At 42.3% G+C, this 19,689-nt stretch overlaps 1 protein-coding gene across 1 annotated transcript in view; it reads left to right on the top strand.

Moving 5' to 3' along the window:
- Window positions 1-19,689, top strand: part of PDZRN4 (PDZ domain containing ring finger 4) — a 170,864-nt gene that overhangs the window by 105,996 nt on the left and 45,179 nt on the right. The window contains exon 3 of the mRNA XM_019543374.1: window positions 2,308-2,410. Within this exon, the coding sequence (XP_019398919.1) occupies window positions 2,308-2,410 (103 nt within the window). The remainder of the gene's footprint in view (window positions 1-2,307; window positions 2,411-19,689) is intronic.

Below are 19,689 nucleotides of genomic sequence, written 5' to 3'. Positions count from 1 at the left end.
CCCCTCAGCCTTCTCTTGTGGAGGCTGAACAGGTTCAGGTCCCGTAGCCTCTCCTCATAAGGCCTTCCTTGCTGCCTTCATAAGGCCTTCCGTGCTGCCCTCTGATCCCTTGGATGCTAGTTAATAGTTTTCTGGCTAATAAAGTGCCGGTTAACACAGCTTTTCCTGTATTTGTTTCAAAGAGATTTTTTGCTACCAAAGAATTAATTGCAGTGTTAGTATCACAGTTCTCTCTGGAAAATGCCACTTGACCATTTTCATCTTAGTCTATACAACGTTCACTGTTAGCCACTACTCTAGACTGGCCTAGAGCAGTGGCTGTTTCAGTCCTGAACTTCACTCACAGACTAGAGGAACCCAGTTCTGATTATTTCATACTCATAGTTATTTTTTAAAAAAAAAAGGCTTTATCTTAATTGAAGTTAGGGAGAAAGCCAAAAGGTTCATAAAATTTCATAAAGAATTGTTTTATTGTTATTGCATACATTATTATCATCATCATTATTATTACTATTTATGTCTCACAAAAGAGGAAGCAAAGAAACTAATGAAAGTTCACTTTCCTACAGCAAAACTGTACTGAAAGTATAGATATTAAACCTAGAGTCTCACCTGCCAAATGGCAAACAAAATGTAATAGATTATCAGTAAAATCTCTACCTGAAACTTACTGGATTTAAATGTTGGCCTAGAATAGTTATGCTAAAATAGGGATCCATCCTATCTATCCTAATCTCATGAGGTTCAATAAGGACAAATGCAAAGTCCTGCACTTAGGATGGAACAATCCTATGCAGTGGTACAGGCTGGAGACCGATTAGCTAAGCAGCAGATCAGCAGAAAAAGACCTGGGGATTATAGTGGGCAATAAGCTGAATATAAGCCAAAAGTTATGAAGTGCCCTTTTTGGGAAGAAAGCTAACACCATAGTGGGCTGCATTAGTAGGAGTGTTGCCAATAGATCAAGGGAAATTCTTCTTCTCTATTTGGCACTGGTGAGGCCACATCTGGAGTACAGTGTCCAGTTTTGGGCCCTGCACTGTAGAAAAGATGTGGTCAAATTGGAGAGACTCTAGTGGAGGGGAACAAAAATTGTTGGAGGCTGGGGGACATGACTTCTGAAGAGGGGCTGAGGGAACTGAGCTTATTTAGTCTGGAAAAGAGAAGACTCAGGTGGGGATTTAATAACAGCCTTCAGCTACCTGAAGGGTGGTTCCATAGAGGATGGAGCTAGACTGTTCTCGGAGGTGACAGATGACAGAACAAGGAGCAGTGGTCTCAAGTTGGAGCAAGGGAAGTTTAGGTTAGATATTAGGAAAAACTTTCTTACTGGGAGGGTAGTAAAGTGCTGGAACAGGACTTTACCCAGAGAGATTGTGGACTCTCCATCCTTGGCAGTTTTTAAGACCTAGCTAAACAAAACCTTGGCTAGGATCATCTAGTTGGGAATGGTCCTACTTTGAGTAGGGGGTTGAACTAGATGATCTCCTGCAGTCCCTTCCAACCCTAATTTTCTGTGATTCATCCTCTATACTCTATGGTCACCTCCATGAGTTACTGCAATTGTTTGTCACTTATTTCCTTCCACCTTAGCCTTGTGCTATGCTACAGGCAAAACTGCAGTGATACTAGAGCTTTCCCCTTGAAGGCCACGAATTCTATGGGCCTCCAAGAAGCACAGCGGCAGAGTGTATATCATTTTTCAAACTCTCACAAGCACACAGACACAAAGCTCTGTGTAGGTTTTATCCAACCAATGCAAATGTCTTCTTTGTTGATGCTTTCAAGAGTATCATTACATTTACCTATTGACTTTTCCTAGAGAAGGGTATAGAGTGCACGTTACTTCACTTAAGATTGCACATATTTGAGATTTCAGTTAAGGGATTTAAGGTGGTAAAATGTAGTAAGGGGAGTGTTGTTCTAATCTGAAGTGTGTTTTTGGGTGCACGTAGACATAGCCTTCATACCTACAGCTTAGGTACGTTTAACTAGGAGAAATCATAGATATTTTAATCATTGAAGCACGTTGCCAAAAACAACGTTCTGCTTCAATCACTTTTCAGAAATGATCGTGTATACATCTGACACGAGGTATTCAGTCGTTGAACACAACAAAATGTAATTAACTGGTCTCTCCATTTGAAAGAGCCCCAGATCCTTCCTAGTTCCATTTTTTCGGACTGTCAGATCATTCAAAACAGAATTTCAGAGATGAGAAAACTACACAGAAGGGTTTTTTTATTATTTTTAATTTGAAAAACTATTGTCTCATCTATTTCCATTGTACTGCTTTGTTTCACATAGCTGCCATTCGCTTCACCCAGTGGAGCATGAATTTTACGAAGGTAACGACTATCTTTCCAGCCTGCCTGCTGATGCAGATAGAACAGAAGACTTCGAGTATGAGGTAAGATGATTGGCATACTGCAGCATTTCTTTTTACATTTACAGATCTTGTATTTGCACTGCTGATAACCAACTGCTGTGAGAAAAATACTAGCAGGGGTGCTCATTTAAAACAAAAACATAAAGAAGCAAGTTCTGTCATCACATATACCTATTCAATATCCCAGACTTCAGTAAAGTGTATGGTTATAAATGAAAGCAAGATTTTGCTATGCATGTCTAATTATGAGTTCAGAAAGCTTATTACACACATATCATGGTTGTGCAATGGAAATTGTAGTTCAACTTCTCTGCTTTTGCAGTTTTGACACTTTAAAGAAAGCCTTTCCTAAATCAAAAAACTGTTACTAGAAGCTTAATAGGTTTTTCTTCTCATTTTCAGAATTAATTAGCTTTTTTTCTACCACCTAAGAGTGCAGTCTTGCAGATGCTTAGGCACATGCTTCAATGTATGAAAGATCAGTCTCTGACTTTGAAATTGGGTATAATTTCTGTAACTTGTTTGTTAATATTTGAAGTTGTAAGGATTGAATTTACAACAAATTGTGCTCTGTACTATTTATATCTATGTACTTGTACATTCATTATACACTTTAATAACAGAAGTGATGGTTTTTTGAGTGACTGAAAAACTGTAATGTGTATCTTCCAAAAATGATAACTTGTCATTTGTAGTGTTGCCCTTCATTAGATTTGCATTTCACAGTTTAAATATTCTTCTTATTTGTCACTCATTAGCTTCTCATCCTTCCTATAATACAGTGGTAAAATGTTTCTAGTAGAAACTATAAACAGCACATGGTATTTTTTATTATTAAATTATATTCAGCTTTTGCATAACTTTATAGAGTTTAGTCTTTTCAATAACATATATATAAATTATTCAGTGGCTTACATGAAAGTATGAAAATATCCTTTCCTAATATTTACTCTCCTTTAATAGTACATAATAATTTTCTAAAGGTTTCAGATTACTGTTTAATATTTGGAAATGAAATGGATGGGGAAGCTTTGGTAAACAAGTACAGAGTTCACTTTTATTTTGTCTTTTAACAGTTAAGATATTCTGATACAAGTTCAGCAAATGTTCTTGTTACCCCCTAAAAACCTAGGAAATCTGAAGTTCCTCCCCAAGGAAACTGAAAAATCAAATAACATCTACTCGGTGAACCTCACTCAGAACAAACAAACTCTTATTTGAACTCTTAAAAAATCATTGTTGGGGATTAGTGAAATCATTATTTCCTCCAGTTGCCCTTCAGAGTAGTATCCAATAATGAAAGCGTCTCTCATTTTAAGTTTGGTTTCTTCTGTAGGGCTTATATAATTTCAAATTCTTTGTTGAATGTGTTTATTTGCCCTGCTGCTGCCTTATGGCTGAGAGAGACTTTGTTTATAAAGGTTTCAATAAATTAATAAAATAGCCGATTAGCAAAAATACATAATAAAAATTTTAATTTTCATAAAAATTAAAGATTTTTCCCCCATTTAATCAGAATATCAGTGAGATATTAAAATGCAGACAGATTTTACATTTATATAGCGTCTACCACAGTGGAATCATGTCCTCTTTATGACCATTATTAATCCATAATAATAGCCAGCATAAGTATTATGACAGTGGTAAATGCTCAGGCAGGTTCTCAGTTGCCGGTAATCTCTACTAATCACACCATCGTAGTCATTAATTTACTGTCAGCTGTGATTCAGTTGCCCCAGGCAAACCCACTGAGTGACTGAAATAAAGACTATTTCACATGAAATTTAAATAAGAAAGTTGTCTGGCCTCTACAGAGAAGAATTTCTTCTTCAAAACTTGGAACTTTTGAGGTAGAAATGCCTGCATCTTCCACCCTGTAGCTAGTGAGCCTCCAAACACAAAAGACAGCCCCTACATTTAAATGTATATATTAGTATAATGGGTTGTGGACTGTGAGCAAAGAAGATATTTCTTGTTGTTTGATTCTGCATATGTTCAGGGAAGCATGCCTTTTAACTTTCTCTGTAAATAAACAGAATTTTATTAAAGATACTGGACTTTATTAGCAGTTTTTCCTAATAATGGAAAACTGTAGGTCTCTAAATGTTGGCCAACAAGTTAGGTCAAAAAGAGAAAACTGGTGTCAGGAGATGAGTGCAGTTCTCAAATACTGAATGGCTGTACCTGATGAACCAAGACGTCAGAAATAATGGAGGCATTCATGGAAGTCAGAAGTAGCCAAGAGAGTTTGAAATAATACCTAAAAAAAAAGAGCTGAGGATTTCACAAAAGGAATTGAACCAAGGCATAAAGCAGCTGGAAACTATTTCTAAAGGGAACTACAATTGCATCTGGACTTTTTTCCAGGAAAGACGGAGAGATTTCATAGACATTAGGCTGGAAGGGACCTCGTAAGATCATCGGGGCCAGCCCCCTGCCCAAGGGGCAGAAAGTCAGCTGGGGTCATAGGATCCCAGTGAGGTAAGCAACCAAATGTTTCTTGAAAGTGCCCAGAATAGGTGCTTGCACCACCTCTATGGGGAATCTGTTCCAGGCCTTGGGGGGGTTGGACATTAAAGAAATTTTTCCTTATGTCCAGCCTAAAACACTCTTGCAGGAGTTTGTTTTATTCACATTGCCAGCTGCAGTATCACCTTGGTGGCTCATATTCATCTTGTGGTTAAGCATGACCCCCAAGTCTCTTCTGGTCCTGATGCTAGTGAGTGTAGCATTTTTCTGTATGAATGCCATCAAGTTTTCATTCGCCCACCTTGCAAGCCTATTGAGGTTGACCTGGATCACCAGCCTGTCCTCAAGTGTGGACAGTCTTTCCCAAAGTTTGGTATTGTCAACAAACTTGGCTAGCCCACTTTTGACACCAGTTTTCAGATCATTTATTAAGACATTAAAGAGTACAGGTCTAAGAATATCCTCACCAGTGGCTGTGCTATGATGTCTGCCAATTCCTTTAGCACTCTTGGGTGCAACCTGTCTGGACCGGCTGATTTATGGGGGTCCAGCCTCTCAAGATGTTCCTTCACAAGATCCACACCAGTGTCCGGCAATATTCATCCTTACCCTGGTCATCCCGTGTCATGTTAGGTAGGGTAGTCCCTTTTGTGGCGACCGAGTTGCCTGGTCACAGTCTGGGCCGACACGATCGAGCAGGTGGGGGCTAGCGGCGCGAAGTCAGGTGGTCAATACTCATATGGTTGCAGAAAAAAACCTTTTTATTTTCCTTTTACTTATGCCACCAGGTAATGGTAGTGTAGCGCAGGTCAGGCTTGGTAACAACGATCGTGTGTGAGGGTGAGGTACACCGGGAGATAACGGTGGCGGAAAAACGAGTTAGTCAAAACAAAGTCGAGCGTGTGTGAGGATGGGGTACTCCGGGAGATGACAGTGGTGGGGAAACAATCACAAGTGGACAGCCTGTGAGGTAACTCTGGGCTCATGTGAACCAGGTTTCTGTGAGAGCTGGTCTGCGCTTTGGGCAGAAACTCGCTGGCTTAAATACTCTCCAGGTAGCCAGTCACACGGTTCTCTTTTTGGAAAGTTCTAGTCAGATTACATAATGCCTAGTACATGACTGGGCATGCGTGCTTCGCCAATTCAAATTACCTCACTCAAATTACATACTTGACCATGTGTGGGGCATGTTTGGACATGCGTGCTAGCTCCCTGGGGTTTTTCTACTTGCATGCTTGCACTAGCTTCCTTTAACTCTGTGTTATCAGCATCCTTTTCAATTCTGGTTCAGACACCTTTGAGCTCGTGAAAAACCAACTCGAAGTAATCATTAAGCAGATTGGCTTTTTCCTGGGGGTTGCTAATCAGCAGCCCGAGCTGCCTTAGCAGGGGTCCAGTTCTGCCCTGGTTTTTCTTTTGACTCCCTACATATCTAAAGAAGGACTTTTTATTGTCCTTAATTCACATGGCCAGATAGAGTTCAGTTGCAGCCTTGGCTTTTCTAATTGGCTCCCTGCAGATGTGGACCAGTACAGTATACTCTTCCTTAGTGATGTTTCTTTTCTTCCATCCTTTATACTCCATTCTTTTTAGATGTAGGAGATCCATGAGTTCCCTGTTGAACCAATGGGGTTGTTAAGCCCTTTTACCACCTTTCCTATGGGTTGGGATGGACTCCCCTTGTGCTTCTAGGATCAGTTCCTTAAGGAGCAACTACCCATCCTGAACTCCCCTCCCTGTGAAATCATGGCCTCTCAGGGCCTCAAGAACAAGCCTCCTGAGCTTATGAAAGTTAGCTTTCCTAAATTCAAGGTCTGCTGCATTGCTGAGTGACTTGCCAGCTTTGTGATGGATGGTGAAAATGATCAGCTCGTGGTCACTGTCACCCAGGTTCCCTCTGATTCTTAGGTTGCTGATTAGATCACCCCCTTTGGCCAGTACCAGGTTCAACAGTGCCTTGCCTGTTGTTGGCCCATAAGCTTTTTGAGACAGGTAGAACTCATCCATGCAGGTAAGGAAGCTTTGTGACCAATCAGATTTAGCTGAGTGCTCATCCCATGAGATGTCCAAGTAGTTAAAATTGCCCATCATGACCATGCACTGACAGTGTGCAGCCTCAGCCAGCTCCCTGGTGAATTCTTGGTCAAGCTCATGTTCCTGGTTTGGAGGTCTGTCGTAGACTCCTACCATTGTATCCCCTTCACTATGTTCCCCTCATATTCTAACCCAAAGGGTTTCCAGTCATCCTCCTTGGGTGCCAATCTCAGCTTGTAGGGACATGTAGCTGTCCTTCATATAAAAAGCTGCACCCCCACCCCCTTTTTTAGCATGATCTCTCCCGTACAGGGTGTAGCCATTTATACCGGTAGTCCAGTCATAGGTGGAGTCCCACCAGATCTCTGTGATCCCTATGAGATTGTAGTAGTTTTTGTTTAACAGAAGGACCAGTTCTTCCTGTTTTTTCTCCAGACTCTAGCATTAGTGTGCAGGCAGATGAGTGTGCTGTTGGAGGTCTTAGGCTTCCTTATACTCATGGAGAAGCTCTGTTCCTGGGCTTGGGTAGGAGTGGGGTCCCTTGAGCATCCTAACCTACTGGTTTTGTGGTTGATGCTTGGTGAGCTTGCTCTGATGGTAGTCTGCCCATCCCACGGCGAGCTTAGTTTAAAGCCTGGTCAAGCAAGTCAGCCATTCTGGCTGAGAAGAACTTCTTCCCCAATGGAGTGAGGTGGAGGCCATCTCTTCCCAACAGACTACTGTCGCTCTCTCCAAAGAGTGGACTGTGGTTGTAGAAGCCAAAGCCTTCACGGTAGCACCAGAGCTGCAGCCTTTTGTTTACTGTCTTGATTCGTCTCTCCCTCCTTTGCCCATGACCCGTAACCAGAAGGATCAAGGAAAAAACCACCTGTGCTCCTATTCTCCTGAGTCCAGCTCCCAGAGCCCTGTAGCCACTCACGACCCAGCTGGGATTGCTCTGTGCCATGTCATTTGTGCCCGCATGGATAAGGAGTATAGGGTAGTGGTCAGAGGGCCTGATAAGTTTTGGGATCCTCTCAGCCACATCCTGGATATGGACTCCTGGGAGGCAGCAGACCTTAACTAAGGGGTTGGGGTGACAGATTTCTCTCTCTGTCCCCTTCTCCCACAACGACCACTCTGCATTTCATCTTAGGGATGATAGCTGGTCATGTTTCTTCCTCACTTGCAATAGCTGGCAGCTCTTCAGTCTCTACTGGTGCTGCAAGAGGTTCATACCTGTTGCAGAGATCCAGGAGGGTGGTGACAATAGTACAGTATGGCTTGGGGCTGGAGACAACCTTTGTCCAACCCCCTGGCTGGATAGTATGGGAGTGTGTAACAAGGAACCCTAGCCCTGTCACCAGAAAGCAGGTCCATGGGTGTTGGTGGGTATGTTGCCTGAGTTTACACTGAGCCAAGAGAGGAACGGTCCACACTTACCATAGATGTGTGGCTTGAGGGACGGAAAACAGAGGCTATGTTAGATTCCGGTTCATCCCACATGATAGTGTGGAGAGACATCCTACCAAGAGGGGAGAGGGAAGTGGCGGACCAGATCACCATTTCTTGTTGGTGCAGGGAATTGCTAAGACAGAACTGAGTGTGGGTTACTCTGCCAGTGGGTGAGAAAGTTTGCTGAATGCTGGTTGAAGTGGCTGAGCACTTACCCTACCTGGTGATGCTGGGATGTGACTGGCCAGAGCTTTTGACAGTTGTAGCATGGGCATACAGTTGGAGAGGGGCGACCCCACAACACTATCCTAGTCACACTAGGAGGAAAGCCTCTGAGGAGAATACAGAGGTAGACAGCCCCAGCTGGAGACCCCTTGGAGCAGGGAAAGGAGGGTGTAAGACAGTGAGGTCTGAGGCGGTATCTGAGGAGAGGTTCATACTATAGACGCGTTCACCAGTGAGCTTGAACTACCTCTATCAGATAAAGAAGCAGAACAGGAAGTGGACATGGCCCATTTGTGGGAGGATGAACACTTCAGGTTGGAACAGAGCAGAGAAGGGTTTCGGTATGCCTTCCAGGAACAGCCCAGCAGAATGGGGAAGTGCGGAGACCAGAGTTGATGCAGCCCATCCCATGGTTTGAGGTAAGGAATGATCTTCTATATAGAGTTGAATGGGGATGAGGAAGTAATACCTCGATACCGAAAGGCCCTACTGAAGGTGACCCATGAACTCCCTGTGGGCGGACATTGGGGTGAGAGAAGATTGAGGCTCGCATCAGAGGAAGATTTGTTTGGCTGGGGTTAATACGAGAAGTGGCCAAGTACTGCGCATCTTGCCCCATGTGCCAAAAACTGAAACCCAGTCATCCTCCAAGAGCTCCATTATTACCACTACCATTGGTAGAAGTCCCTTTGAGCGGGTGGCTGTGGATATTGTGGGGCCACTGCCTAGAAGCAGTGCAGGGCACCAATTTATTTTGGTCCTCCTGGACTATGTGATGAGGTATTTGGAGGCTGTACCTATGCGGGTGATGTCTACGCCCAAGGTGGCAGAAGAGTTATTAAAAATATTCTCCAGAGTGGGGCTTCCTAAGGAATTATTGACCGACCAAGGGACAAACTTTACATCTTGTGTGTTCAAGGGAGTGAGCAAAACACTGGGCATTAAACACCTAAAGACTACAGTATACCACCCTCAAACTGACGGACTAGTGGAGCGATTTAACAGGACCCTGAAACAGATGATGAAGAAGTTTGTGATAGAGAGCCCCCAGAAGTGGGATCAGATGTTGCCACCCTTGTTGTTTCCAATAAGAGAGGCACCCCAAGCCTCAACAGGATTTTCCCCCTTCGGACTGTTATACGGGCGGCAGCCAAGAGGAATTCTTGATTTGGTTAAAGAAAGCTGGGAAGAACAACAAAGTAAAGACCGGAACCTGATTCAATACATGATACAACTTAGAGAACTCCTGGAATCGGTCTGGAAGGAGGCTTTAGGAAATCTGAGGGAGGCCCAAGAGCGGCAAACAACCCATTACAATCAGGGGGCTCGAGAGAGGAAGTTTGAATTAGGAGTCATGCCAGGCAGCCCCCACAGCCAAGAGCCAAGGGCTCTGCCTGAATGGAGGCCAGAACCATCCATCTGGGTGGAGTCTTTGTGGGATGGATCCATGAGTTCTGTCTGGGTGGAGGCCTCTATCTTGCCTTCCAAGATGACTTGGAATGGCAAGATAGATCAATGGAGTAATCAGTAACCTGACTGTCATGGACCAGAATATTTCTTGTGTATTCAGAAGGCCAGAAGAACTTTACTTAAACTGGAACTAGCTGATAGAGATAAGCTGCAGCAAGTGTGTAAAGAGCTGAACAATCTTCTGGAGAATAATATCAAAGGCCACCTAGAAATGATTTTAGGACAGCTGATGGCCTTGAGTAAAACTGCATATTTACATCAGTTTTCTACTCTGTAATCCAGAGTTCTAGAAGAGTGAGGTCAGGTTTTCCCAGTTCAGGTAATTTATATACCACTAAAGCTCACTATCTTGGTGGGAGGAAAAGAACTTCTGTTGGAGACTTAATTGGATCATTTCAACATCTCAACAGCTTAAATAAATGGCTGTTAAGATGAACTAGTTGTGTTGTGTGGCCCAGCCCTAAAAGTGCTGCAGAATTTATGCCTAGAAAAGGTTTGTATTCCTCTTTCAAGAATTAGCAAGATTTAGTATATACTACTAGATGCTGTTGAGAGCCCATCATCATTTTGATCTGTTCAGCACACAGCAGAAAGCTAGAAGGAATGGGAAAGAAGAGAACTATCCTGATCTGGCAGAGGACCGAGGAGACACAAAGACATCTATTGCTATAAAGTAGCAATAGATCAATTAAACTTTCTCAGCTGGACTTGAACTTGAAAATCTAAATGAGCAAAAGAAACCAGATGCATAGGGAGAGGTTGCAGGATTTTACATTAAACTTGAATCTTTCTTTGCAGTAGATCACCTGAAGAAAGATGAATTACTAGTGAGGAGTAAGAAAGTTGATCTCTATGGCTGCGTCCAGACAATCATGGACATTTGGTTCCTCCAGGACAAGTAGCTGTGGCACAAGTTACCCCAGGTGTGGTAGGGGAGACTTACCTGGGGTCCTGAGGGCCTTCCAGGGCTGCGGCAGCAACGATCCTGCCAGGCAAAGCCTGGCTGGCAGCCACAGCATGGCTCTGGGTGGCCTGGCTCCACTTTTCAGCAATGCACACTGCCGGTACATGCGCTGCTTCAATTTTTTTTTATTGCGGGATATTCAGGGGTCAGAAAAGCCTGTGGGGAAAAAAAATAGGGAAGCGCATGCTGTGCCGTATGTGTCATTACAGACATGTTTGCAGTACCACATACCACATGGCTGCGCTTGTCTGGACACACCCTATAAGCCCTGTAAGATAAGTTCCATATTTAATAACAGGATTCTAATGTGGTTCATGACATTTTTTAATGTTTAAGAAAAAGAGATAAATTTAATGTGTAAAACAAGTGGAAATATCAGTAGTGCAAAAAGTAAGTGAAGTAGTTCATTTTAGTGTAGGTACTTAATTTACCACAAAAATTGGACAGTTACACTTATAAGCCTCATTGGTGTCACAAGTGGCTAGTGAAGTTTTCTTTCCTAGTTCAGAAAATGGGGCGGGAGGTGCTGACACCAAGCCAAAGGGAAAGAGTTTAGCTGGATGGTCCAGTCTCAGTGTCTTTTGTTTGGGACTTGGCAATTATAATTGGAGTCTGGTAGTGAAGGAGAGATGTTGTAGCTGAGATGGTCCAGGAAATACGTGAGGGTTTCTGTGGGTGATATATTTTATTGGACTAAATGCATGGTTGGGATAGACTGAGTCAAACTTTTGAATACAGTGTGCATATCTGCATGTGATGCTACATTGCCATAGCAATGCACTTCCTCATTATAGTGATGTAGAGGTAAAAATAACCATGCAGTGCCAATACAGCGCAGTATGGGCTGTTACTGCACTATCATTTAGTACGTCCAGGAGGAAGCACTAAATGACAGCAGAGTAACAATGGCATGCTAGGGACACATATAGATATGTCACTGTCTTCTTCATGTCTGCAGTTACAAAAAGGATTAAAAATCTGTGAAACTGGAGAAGACATTTCCAGGGATAATAGGCAAGCAAATCATAGAAAAGATAGCTTATTAGCGGAAAATCAAGATATTTCAAAAGTGAGGAATATCATTATCACCTGTGGTGTGAAGAAAGATTGGCAGCCCTCCAGCCGAAGTTCTTGCCCACACCTGGACTAGAACTAGGTGACCCCCTGGGGTCCCTTAACCCTAATTGTCTATGAATCTATGATAAGAGACTTTGTGATGTGCTGGCTGAAAAAAGTATCAAATGTAAACAAAGTGCTTGTCTCCTAATGTTTGATTACTCCTGCATTGAGGAAAACCATCATTACAAATATACATAATTGTATCAGAGATATTTGTATCATCAGTTTCTCCTCCTAACCAAAGCAACCTGTAGCTAACTGTTTGGGACAAAAGACAACAGCTTTAAGTCCAAGCTTCAGCTGTGTGAAATATAGACACATTTTCAGTTACATCCATAACAGGGACATGTGTCTTGGAAGGCACTAACAATTTTTATGGACATATAACTCCTCATATAACTCTGGTCATTTAAATGTGTAGGGAAGTATTTGCATGCACAAATCTGTTAAATATGAATGTGAATAAATCCTATTTTTTATATTCCTTCACTAAAGTAGGAGGAGTATAACTTGTGTCACTTGGGCTATGTACAAGGCAGTCAAAAAGCCTGAGGCTGAATCAGTTCAGCCTTTGCAGGTTAGTCTAAACTGCAGAGATTAAATTGAGAACCAACTGGACATGCATTTATTTTTATTTCAGGAAATGCAGCCACATGCCTGCACTGGCTCAGATCAAAAGCTGGAGGGTGGTAGAGTGTGTCTCTCTGGCATGTAGCCAGCATGGGCTGACTACTCACTTCCTATTCCTGCTGTCCCTGAGGTCTCTGGGATTTGTGGTCCAGAATCACAGAAACAGCACTCTGCAGGGTTGCTCATCATTTCTTCTTCCTACTTCCAGGTGCCTCTGGGATTTGTAGTCCACATTCACAGCCAGCAGTAATTTTCAGTAAGTTTAGCAGGGCAGGGCAGCTCTGTACTCAGGGGAAGTGGGGTTTAGCCAGGGGAAGGGGAGTTTAACCCCCACTTCCTGGCTCCAGACCCCAACCAGGGTTTGACTGGTAGGGAGTTAGTCCTTGCCTCCCCTCCTCCCCCAGCCCTTCTCTTCTGGAGCAGACAGCACAGCCTACCCCAGCCCAGGGCTGGAAAGCATGCTGGGATGCTGGGGGGACTGTGATTTAACTTGAACCAGAAAAAGGTCTGGGACAGAAGTTTCATAAACCGAGTTGACCAAAATCAGTTAAATCCGATATTACATTTAACCAGGTTTATCTTACCCAGTTTCAGCCATTTTGAAACTGGTTTATGTGCACTGACCTTTTGTTCTTTTACAAGTTTAAATCAGTTTCTGATTACTTAAACCAGTTTATGTGTAACTTCTGTCCTTAGCCTTGATGTTAGTGGCAAAGCTTCCATTGATTTCAGTACAATAGGTAAAGCATTCAATTCTCTGTCCTAAATTTGTCTTATTGTATTTGAACATTTCAACAATATCGTATTTATTTTGTTTGGGGCCCCTAAAGCCTTTGTGATGAGAGGAGGATGAAGCGTTAGCTCTATATTTAAATTTACATATTTTCATTGTTGTCACATGCTTAACATTAATATTTTGGGGGTTAATTTTGTTTACTGTTTTTTCCCCACACCATTGTCAGAAAGGGATTTCCGTCATTTTCAAATGCTATTGTTTAAAGGTGTGAAAATACAAGAATATATGTGAGAAACCATGCCACTGAAGCAACCCCACTGAAGTCAAAGAAACCGAAGTAAAGTTACTTGCATATGTAAGGATTTTCAGGCTTAGGCTCTAAATATATATCAGGACATGGTAAAAAGGGAATTCTGTAAGTATTTAGGGACTTTCTGAATGGTCTGTTATTAACACACTAGACCAAATGAGATCTGCCTCATGACTTTTTAACATGAGGATTACTGATCTGATAACCTATAACAGCTCCCCTCAGAGCTGTGATAGCCTGCAAACACTCTTTTACAGACATTACAGTCAGTGTCAGAATCTTGTTGCACAGTAATTTAAGTGGGTTTTGAAGCTCTTAAAACCTGGATTGTCCACACGTTAACACCCGAAACTGGTTTTAAGCACCTGTTAGGAGGCTCAAAATTATACCACTCCAGGGCACAATTATCTCTAATCTGTGTTACCCAACTCATGTTACACTAAGGCATAGTCACATCTAAGATGTAGCCACACTAGGCTACATCTTAGTGTAAAAACACCTGACCTGCCCTCCTTATCTTGCTGATGTGGAACTCCAGGCGCCAAGGGGAAACTCCAGGTGGCAGGGGGAAAGCCTATAATGTAAGGTAGGGCTGGAGGGTATTCTTACCTTTCAGTCCTCTGAGCCCCTGCTGGATGATCTGTGACTGTTCCAAATTCAAGCTAGCACTAACACAAATCAACATTACTGCAGCTCACAGTGTAAGGTGTAACAAGGCCCTCAGTGTAATTGGAGCTCATGAATGCTAAATATAGAATACCATTTTCATAGAAGTAGTTAGTGTACATGCAGAGTCACTTTTTGTTTAAACAAATAACTTTTTTGTTTGATTCTTGAACTACAGTATCTATGTAAAGAAACTAACCTATATAATAATTTGTGGTCACCAAACTGGGAGCTATTTCTGATTTAGGGATTCATGATAAAGCCCATTGATTTAGCATGGAATATCTTGTTACAAGTATTAAATCATTACATTTAATTTTCTAAGAGTGAAGGGGATACAGAGATCACACCTTGACAGAGACTTTGTAAGAGGTATAAATGAACAGAGTCACTATAATACCTTATTTACATCCCATAGTACTGTCCTTTCTCCTTCTTTATTTCCTCCTGGGTTCAATTTTTCACTTGAATCTTCTAAAAGCTAGAATAAATCAAAAAGAGCCATTAGCAAATAGGAAGCAAATTTCAAATTCGGCAGCCACCAGAAATAATCAAACAGTGAAAGCTTCAAGAAATGCAGTGCTCTTTAGATTGACTCTAAAGCAGGGATAGGCAGGTGCCAGAGTGTGGTACACAAAGGCATTTTGTTTGATACGTGCACCTCAGGGCAGACAGCAGTGCAACCCCAGCCCTTTCCCTGCCACAATAAGGATCGGGCCTCTTGTGGTTCCCCCACCATCCACTCCTGGCACACCAACATTTTGCAAGTAGAGTTTGCAGGTGTCCTTGGCACTCTGTCGAAAAACATTGCCAACCCCTGCTCTGAAGATGTATTTGCCACAGCCAAATCAGGAAAAAATTTGTAACTTTCTATTGCAGTTAGACCAGTTTCTTGGGGTGAAGGGATGTAAATCAGACTTGCTGGTAAATGTACTGTAGACTTTTAATGGAAGAGTGATATTTTTTACCACATACCTTATCTCTACACCCATAGTTGTCAGCTTTATGCAGCTGCTAATCGCGTTGATGAGCAGGGGTGGTATTGAACTGACAGGCAGGTCAGAAGTGGGTTGGAAAACGTAGGCTTTTTAATATTCCATGTATTTGCTGAACAACTGTTCAAAATTGCCCAAAAATTAATACTGAAATCTGGAAACCTTACTCTATGCGGGCATTTTATTAACACAGTTATTTAAGTATAGAATGTAAATTTTTCATTTTAAATCTACAGTATTAAGAATGATATGAAAGATAATGAGAATGTCTGTAATCTCAGTCACAAGAAAGTCTTTCTGGTTTTACTAACTTCTTTTTTTCTCTGCCACTCTTACCAGTTTTAACATACAAAGGTGCAGAAAAAGGTGGATTTCATTTTAAATATATTTATTAAAAAGCATCTTAAATAATCTTTTTTTAGTTTGTAAATGGCATACTATAAATTGGTTCAGATGTACACATGAAAATACTACATAGTTCCCATTCAGGGTTTCTTATTGAAGATTTCTTCCTTGATTCAAGAGGAGTCTTGTGTTGTTATAATTGTAATGCCTATCCTGTGAATTGTCTGACTGCCAGTGCTGACTGTAAAAAGAAGGGTGACTGTTAAAAATGAAACAGTGGCATGGCATTAGGTTTTACTGTAGTTCTTTAAATAATCCAGAATAGTAATTAAAATGAATGGCTTTTAGCACACATCTGGCCCACTAGCACAAGGAAACACATTTCAGATATTTTCATATTAAAAAGGCCCTTGAGGTTTAAATAGTCATGATTTACATAAAGACAGTAATATGCATGTCACTTCTGGCTAAATATGGCCAGTAGAACCCTGTGTAAGAGGTAATAACAGAATAATGCTTTACTTTTAAAATGTCACCTTTGAGTTCAGAATGGCACACTCCCTTTATAGATTTGAATTAATTAAACCTACCACAGCCCAAATGAAGTATAGTCACTATTGTTACAACAGTGTTATTTATAAGTAGGTGAACTGAGCTCCACAGCTAGGGACAGATATTACACATAAACTGGTTAAATGATCAGAAACTGGTTTAAACCTGTAACAGAACAGACGGTCAGTGCACATAAACCAGTTTAAGAGTGGCTGAAACTGGTTTGAGATAAACCTGGCTGAATATAGTATCAGACTTAACTGATTTGGCTCTTGCTGGTTTAAGATAAACTAGACACCCTCAGCATCCCAGCATGGTCTCTGGGCTGGGCAGGGTTCTGCGCTCCACAGCAGGTCTGGCCCCTCCGCTCTGCTCCTTGGATGGAGCTTGGCACAAACTTGCAGGCACAGAGCATCTGCCTGGCTTCTCCCTGATAAGCAGGGATTATTTCTCCCCTCCCCTCTGCCTTACTCAGACACCTCAGCATTAGCTAGCAAACCACATGCTAGCTGCAGTCCATGCTGTGGGAGACAACCAAGGCAGAAAGGCTTTTTGGAGCTAATCAACAGGTAGCTTAATGTCCTTCCTTGGAAAAGCTCCCTCTCACCACTCCCTGCTAAGCAGGAATTCCCCCCTCCCCTCTGCCTTGCTGAGAGGTGTCCATGTATTAGCTAGCAAATCACTGGCTGGCTGGCTGCTGGCTACAGTCTGTGGTGTGGGAGAGGACAGAAGCAGACAGGCTTTCTGGAGCTAATCAACACCGTGCTTAATGTCCTTCCTTGGAAGAGCTGTTTAAGAAGAGCTCCATTACTTAGTGGAGAGAGGCTTTGTTTTCTTAATGAGTTGACAGACACTGAGTTAGGGGTGATAAACATCCCCCACTGAGCAGCTCAGGAGGTGGGGGAATAATAAGAGCATCCTGCAGGGGCCTGGCCATACTCACCTCAGCTCTGTTCTGTGGAAGCAATGGGAGGACTGCTACAGTGCCTCCCACCCCACCCCACCCCCCTGCTTCTAGCCTGAGCCACTGCAAGCATGTGCCTGCATTTCTGGCATGTCTGTCTGGGTTACAGACTAATTTAGCCTAGCCAGGTTAGACTAACCTGCAAAGATTGAATCAGTTCAGGCTCAGGCTTTTTGAATGTCTGTCCCTAGCCCACAAGTTAAATGATTTGCACAAGATAAAACAGCCAGTCAGTGACAGAACTGGCAATACAACCCTGAAGTCCTGACTAGTTGCATTTTTGTTTTAGCCCCTAAATCACACTTCCACCTTTTCTTTTGATGTGAAGATCATTTATATAAAGCAGGATGTCAGGCCAGTTGCTGTTGTGTTTGTTTGTTCTTAATATTTTTTTATGTATTTAGCATAACTCACCACAAAATGCTGACATTCAAAGCAGATGAAATTGCTGTCTTCTGTAGCTGTCACTAGTAATGAATATCCCAATATACTGACTTGAATTGTGCTCCTAACTAAGGAGCATCACTACATGTGGAGGAAGAAAGGACACAAAAATGACAGTGGCAAATTTATCAAAGTTATTGCCATTCATTGTGTTTTAAAATAGGAGGAAAATATATCAAGTCAGTGATAGTCATTTTGTTTCATGATTTCATAAAACAAACACAAGGTTACTCCTCATTTCACCTGAAAGGTAATAAAAATTCTTCCTCATTGTTGTCACAGCTTATGTTTTCCCAAGAAAATGAAGAAAAGTGAGCTTAGTTCTACAGCACCTTATTGCTGGGCAGCATTACAATATATGGCATCTATTTTTCATTTGGAGAATGAAGAACAAGGTGCTTGAATTATTTTCATGTTTGTGAGATTCTGTGGATTATAAATCTTTCATTTTAATGATGTTTTATCTGTAGGCTTTATCATTATACCACACCCTTATGTAGTCTTTATATGTCCGTATTTTCTGGTAAAATTATTTTAGGTAGCTCAAGAATTTAAGTACTTCAGTGTTTTTGTTCATTCACTTCCACCAGAGTTGATGTGCATCAGCAGACACATCTGCATGAGACCCTTACTGCACAGTAGCTTGTTACTACTGCTCAGTAGCATTGCTGGGTATGAACCATGACGTGATGCTACTGCACAGTAGTAACAAGCTACTATGTAGTAAGCATCACTAGGCAACTGTGCCAGGACAGTACTGCTCAGTAACACCAGTTACTGCACAGTCATTTAGTACTTGGTTATGCAAGTACTAAATGACTGTGCAATAACAACTGTGCAGTGGGTGGCTCATGTAGATGTGTCCAGTATCATGTAACTCAACTTCATAGACTTAAAAGGAAAGAAAACGTAACTTTAAAATATAACTCAAACATTTTAAAATATCTTCCGTGTATGAATAATATCATTGGTCAATAATGTATTGAGACTTTCCAAGCCAAGAAACGTATGTAGTTCTCCTGGGAAGTTGGGACTCTCCTTTCCTATGATACTAAGTCCTAAAGAGTTATAATTCACTTACTTGGGCTCCACCATCTCACAGAATCTTGGCTTGGAAGCTGAAATTAATGCTCGCATTGGAAAGGCAAGCAACACCATGGCTAAACTTCAAAAGAGAGTTTGTAAAAACAGAGCACTCGCTCTGTTGACAAGATTACTGTCTACAGTGATGGCATACTGTATTGTACAGCAGGCAGACATGGACTCCTTATGCTAAGGAAGGAAGAAATTGAACGGTTTCCATCTTCAATGTCTCCACTGTATGCTGGGCATAACATGGTGTGACAAAATCCCCGACTTTGCTCTTCTGGAATGGGCCAAGATACCCAGTATGTTCATGCTCATGAGACATAGACTCCTCTGTTGGTTAGGACATGTGAAGCCAGCAATGGCTGAATCCCCAAAGACATACTTTATGGCGAGTTGGCCACTGGAAAACATCAACTTGGATGTCCCTAACTCCATGTTGTTGATGTCTGACCCTCTCAGCAGCACACAGGCAGAGAGGGATCTTGGAATCATGATTGACTCCAGGATGAATATGAGTCGGCAATGCGATGAAGCAATAGGTAGAGCCAACCGCACCAGTCCTGCATCAACAGGAGCATCACTAACAGGTCCAGAGAGGTCTTGCTCCCCCTTTATGCATCGCTGGTCAGGCCACAGCTGGAGTACTGTGTCCAGGTCTGGGCGCCGCACTTCAAGAAAGACATGGAGAACCTGGAGAGGGTCCAGAGGAGGGCCCCTCGTATGGTTGAGGGCCTCCATGGCCAGCCCTATGAAGAAAGGCTGAGGGACCTGAATCTCTTCAATCTCCTCAAGAGGAGACTGAGGGGGGATCTTGTGGCTGCCGACAACTTTATCAGGGGCCAGCAGCAGGGACT

The sequence above is a fragment of the Crocodylus porosus genome, unplaced genomic scaffold (assembly GCF_001723895.1).
Source record: "Crocodylus porosus isolate Cpor-Errol unplaced genomic scaffold, CroPor_comp1, whole genome shotgun sequence".
Taxonomy (NCBI): domain Eukaryota; kingdom Metazoa; phylum Chordata; order Crocodylia; family Crocodylidae; genus Crocodylus; species Crocodylus porosus.
This window is presented reverse-complemented; position numbering and strand designations above follow the sequence as displayed.